This window comes from Anopheles aquasalis, chromosome 2 (assembly GCF_943734665.1).
Source record: "Anopheles aquasalis chromosome 2, idAnoAquaMG_Q_19, whole genome shotgun sequence".
Classification (NCBI taxonomy): domain Eukaryota; kingdom Metazoa; phylum Arthropoda; class Insecta; order Diptera; family Culicidae; genus Anopheles; species Anopheles aquasalis.
Genome location: NC_064877.1, coordinates 53,340,647 through 53,345,646, shown reverse-complemented (window position 1 = coordinate 53,345,646; position 5,000 = coordinate 53,340,647). Strand labels below are relative to the sequence as shown.

General features: G+C 47.6%; 3 protein-coding genes across 3 annotated transcripts in view; 2 read left to right on the top strand and 1 right to left on the bottom strand.

The window, feature by feature from the left end:
• LOC126569144 (60S ribosomal protein L12) overlaps positions 1–1,106 on the top strand; it is a 1,137-nt gene extending 31 nt beyond the window's left edge. Inside the window, exons 1-4 of the mRNA XM_050226050.1 lie at positions 1–102; positions 292–365; positions 446–626; positions 764–1,106. The exon at positions 1–102 is cut by the window's left edge and continues 31 nt beyond it. Of these exons, the coding sequence (XP_050082007.1) occupies positions 66–102; positions 292–365; positions 446–626; positions 764–969 (498 nt within the window). The 5' untranslated portion in view covers positions 1–65 and the 3' untranslated portion in view covers positions 970–1,106. The remainder of the gene's footprint in view (positions 103–291; positions 366–445; positions 627–763) is intronic.
• Positions 1,107–1,108: 2 nt separating this feature from the next.
• Positions 1,109–2,114, bottom strand: LOC126569142 (DNA-directed RNA polymerases I, II, and III subunit RPABC1). Its single transcript, XM_050226046.1, has 2 exons — positions 1,737–2,114; positions 1,109–1,659 (listed from the first exon to the last, which is right to left on the bottom strand). Exons 1-2 carry the CDS (start codon positions 1,880–1,882, stop codon positions 1,173–1,175), a joined length of 633 nt encoding a protein of 210 aa, XP_050082003.1. The 5' UTR covers positions 1,883–2,114; the 3' UTR covers positions 1,109–1,172.
• A 317-nt stretch (positions 2,115–2,431) lies between these two features.
• Positions 2,432–4,794, top strand: LOC126569133 (modifier of mdg4-like). Its single transcript, XM_050226027.1, has one exon. The coding sequence runs from the start codon at positions 2,516–2,518 to the stop codon at positions 4,061–4,063; it is 1,548 nt and encodes a 515-aa protein (XP_050081984.1). The 5' UTR covers positions 2,432–2,515; the 3' UTR covers positions 4,064–4,794.
• Positions 4,795–5,000: the final 206 nt, after the last annotated feature.

The following is a 5,000-nucleotide window of genomic DNA, read 5'->3' as shown; positions in this document are numbered from 1 at the left end:
GTGTGTGAACACACTTTGGATAGTGGTTCTAATTTTTACTTTGCCGTGCTTTAAAACGCCTCAGAATGCCGCCAAAGTTCGATCCCAACGAGATTAAGCACGGTACGTAGCAGAGCGTGCATTTTCGGTCACTGCCGCCCGCTCCAAATCGCACACCGGGCACACCACGTATGCCGACAGCAGCGCATACAGGACGGTGGAGCAGGCCGGACGGGAAGATGCAGGGGATGCAGGGAACAGAGTGATGCCGAACGTCCAACTAACAGCAATTCTTCTTTCCGTTTCCCGTAGTGTACCTCCGATGCGTCGGTGGGGAAGTCGGTGCTACTTCGTCCCTTGCTCCCAAGATCGGTCCGCTGGGTTTGGTAAGAATCCTGAAGCCTATGGCATGTAAACAACGTGTGGATGGGTGGTAATTGGATTGTTTTCATCTTGTTCCCTGTAGTCTCCCAAGAAAATTGGTGACGATATCGCCAAGGCAACCGGCGACTGGAAGGGGCTAAAGATTACCGTCTGTCTCACGATCCAGAACCGACAGGCTACGATTTCTGTTGTACCGTCGGCCGCTTCGCTTATCGTGAAAGCCCTGAAGGAACCGCCACGCGATCGCAAGAAGGTGAAAAACAGTAAGTATCGTTTGCGAGAAACGCCAGTCAGTGAATTCCGTTGCCGGCCGGTGTTGTGCAGAATCCCACGACTCCCGCTACGTTCATCGTGTTTACCGTGTGTTTGTTTCTCGCTCTTTTTACGTTACGTGCAATAGTTAAACATAATGGTAACATCACCTTCGACGAAGTGATCAGCATTGCGCGCGTGATGCGACCCCGATCGATGGCCCGTGAGCTTTCGGGAACCTGTAAGGAAGTGCTGGGAACAGCGCACAGCGTTGGCTGCACCATCGATGGTCGTGCACCCCACGACGTCATTGAGGACATCTCGAGCGGAGCTATCGAAGTCCCGTCGGAGTAGGCAAAACACCGTGTACCCCCCCACATTTCGGCTCGTGACCCGGTTGTAATGTGCTGAGGCATCCAGGCATCATAGGCCCTCCTCCACCTCATTTGTCATCGGTGACCGCGTTGAATAAAATTACAAACAACAAAACAGCTCGAGATGTGTTGGATGTTTATTTGATTTGGCGCGCAGAGAGGTGTGTAATTTTGGACAGCGTGTTAGCACACCAAACGATACGAGATGTAGCGACCTGCCGTCTCCGATGGACGAATGATTTTCACCACTTGTCCACGCTTCAGACCGAAGTAGCGTGCGACCGGATCACCCGCCTGAATTCTCATCAGCATGTTTTCCTTCAGTTTGTACCGCGCCAACAGTTCCTGCTTCTCTTCCGGTGTCATGACGACGTGTTCCGGCACCAGCTCGTGTTCGGTAATGTTAATCAGCAGTTCCGACTCCAGGAACTGCTCCAGAATGTACTTCGGGGCCATATCGACGAGCGACTGTTTGGCCGAGGGTGTCATACCGGCTTGCACGACCACGATGGCTCGGTGGATGTTCTCTTCCTGCATGCGCGTGCAGTACGTCTTGATCGTCTTTATTCCTATCTTGGGCTCTTCCGGGAAGAATACAAACATCTGGTCCGTGGGGTCGTCGTTGTGAGCCACCAGCACAATCAAATCCGACCGGGCCGGTCGTTTTTCGCTGGTGTTCGAGTAATCAGAACCGATTAGCGCGTGTGCTTTGGGACGCCCCTGGCGTTCCCGTTGCTCACAACTTACCTAGGTTTGTCGCCAAACTGCTCCTTAAACTGTTCCAGCGTTTGGTCCAACTCGTCTTGTGTTACCAGATATCCCCGGTCATGGCTCAGCTGCATCACGGTCTTGCGAATTCGCCAAAGCTTGTACGTTTCCGCATCATCATCCATTGTTATTTGCGATTGTTCGTCGCCGCGGCGTTACCGGCGCTCCCCTCGACGAGATCAACAACGACTAACGTGTCGGCAGACTGGATTCGAAAGTGTGCACCGTTTAGCTCGTAGAAGCTCTAATTTTTAAGAATTTAATAACTTATTACTTAGGATAAACATGCAATTTTCGAAGCAAGGACGATTTTGGACGAGCAAACGCAGGCACGCAAACAATTTTCCTTCGTCCAGCTTGACGTCCACTTTGACAGCTGGATTTTCCACCATTTTGCTACGGTTGGTGTGGACGACCAAACTTGTTGCGGACTAGTAGTGGAAAATTGGTGCTAAAATCCAACCATTTCATTATTTCTATCATTGAGTGTTTCGTTTGGCACACTGTTTGCCCCTTCAAATTAATCTATTACCGCCGCTATCAATTCCTTTTTGCTCCGGATGCATATTGTGTCCATCGAATTTCGAATCCACTGTTTGGCACAGTGGCGTCAAGGGTTGAAATGTTGACAACAACTATGCGCGCCATGTTGTTTGTTGATTCTTGACTATTTACGCGGCCACAGCTTGGAGTGATAATTTTCGCTAAAAAGTTCGCTTGTTCGCTTTCCCTCATTTTGCTGGAAACAAGCGGCCAAAATGACGGGAACGCAGCAGTATTCCCTGAGGTGGAATGATTACGCTACGTACATTACGGGCGCCTTCGACGCACTGCGCTACGAGGAGGATCTGGTCGATGTAACGCTCCTTTGTGAAGGACGAAAAATCCGCGCCCACAAGGTGGTGCTGTCCGCATGCAGTATCTACTTTAAGGATATCTTCAAAGAGAACCCTGCCCAGCATCCGGTGATTATTTTCAAAAATGTTAAACACACCGACCTTATGTCGTTGGTGGAGTTCATGTATCAGGGCGAAGTGAGTGTCCTGCCGGATTCGCTACCCTCCTTTCTGCAAACTGCCGAGATGCTGTCGATCCGCGGTCTGGCTGATTCGAGTGGTGACCAGCAACATCAGCAGCATGCGACACACCATCACCATATTCCCAGCACACCATCCTCCTCCTCGTTGAGTCAACAAATTCTGCAATCTCAGCCCCAGCAGAATCTGGCAGCTAGTGCAACAATAACGTCCGAACCCGTGTACTTTACCTTACCGTCAAGTTCTACTATCGTACCGCAGATTAAGATAGAGCCGCAGTCTTCTACATTAGCAACCCTGCATACCCCTGGACATGTGGTGAACAAAATCACGCTTAAAAGTACAGATGTTAGCATTCCAATCGCGCAACCACAACAGCAGCAACAACAGCAGCAACAACAGCAACAGCAGCATCAGCAACAACAGCAACAGCAACAGCAGCATCAGCAACAGCAGCAACAACAACAGCAACAACAGCAACAACAGCAGCAACAGCATGTCACAAAGATTCAACTAAAGACTCAACCTACCCCGGTCACCGTTGCACAGCGCACTGTCGTTGCTACGCAGCCCCAAACCCAGATAGTAACCGAACAAGCGAACAACCAGGCGAACACGCTGCAGGAGCTAGTGGATAGCGTGGTGACGGTTCAAGGCGTGAAAAAGGTGAAGCGCCTGGTGAAAGCAAAACCGCTGCCAGTGAAACAAACTGTGGCAGCCACGGGAATCACTCCGGTGGTGCCAAGTCAATCGGACAACGGACTAGCACTGTACACCGGCCAGAGTGGGAACGACCAAGTAACGGCCTACACGGATTCCACCAACAACGATGTAAAAATTCAAATATCCGGGTACATCAACGTTGCCGAGGGAATCAATCCCAGTAGCGGCGATAGCGGTACCTACACGCAGCAGGAAGGCTTCGAAATGGTGGACGAAAATATACCGGATGGTCAGGAAACGGACGAACGGATGGGTCAGAACGGCTTCGAGATGGAAATTGTCGATATGGATGTGAACGGAATGTTCCAAGATGAAACGGGTGAAGAAACGACGAAAGCGGATATTATAGACGCAATTATCAGCGGTCGTTCGAAGGATGAGAAGAAGTTCAAATGCAAAGAATGTGACAAAGCGTTTGTTACATGGAAGTCGTTGGCCATGCATAGGCATATTCATAGCGGAAATACCAAGTGCAAAATCTGCGGTGCTGTCCTGTCGCGTACGGCCAATCTTAAGAGGCACATGAAGCTCAAACATGAACCATAGATAGTATTAAGGAGATAGCGTGGCACGATTGGCACATTTGTATGAGGATGGTTTCCCTTGAAAGATGTCCTCTTTACTGTTGTTTATGTGTGTGTGTTGTATGTGTTGCGTGCGTGTGTTTGAATATACTCATTATGAAATAGTATTCTAGCGCCGTAATTGTAAACTAGTAGGACGAACTGGAAAACAAAATAATAGCATGGCGCAATCATATTTATTGGTGAACGATTCACACTTTGACCTTAAATTTGTAAATATCAAACCTTTCCGTTAAAGTTAGTCAACGGGATTTATTGCTTGACCAGGCCGGATACAATTGGGACACTCTTTTTTTTACTATGCTAGTGAAAGGAGTTGATGTTAAATGTAGCAATCATTTAATCGAGAGGCATCTTTAATCAAAGTAAGAACTTCTATTGCGATCGATTGTTTATGCATTATAATATAGGTGAATAAAGCTAAGAAAACAAAAATAAATGTCTTCTGTAAATAATTTTGGCAATGAAAACTCGTTCAATCGAGCATAGTAAGCAGTATGATTGTAAAACTATTATATAGCCTTATATATAGTTAGCCTTCGTCCGTCGAATAACAATATCCGAATGAAGAACAATCAACGCATTCAGCCAAATTATTTCAGTTGAAATAGCCACTTTAGAAACAAAGCGCTCTGGGTGAATGGAGTGGCCATGAGCATCATAGCTAAGCATCATGCATCGAATACAAATAAAAGATATTTCCACTATATACAGAACTCTGGAAACTTGGACCAATCCAGTATTTTCATTTTCGTAATGTCTGCAAAGTAAAACAGAAAAAATACATATAGAAAGTATGGAAAATGGAAGTGTCTGTGCAACGACGATCAGGCTGTCGGCCCCAGGCGCATGTTTTTCATACTCATTTAGCATTAACAAAAACAAACTTGGATTCATGT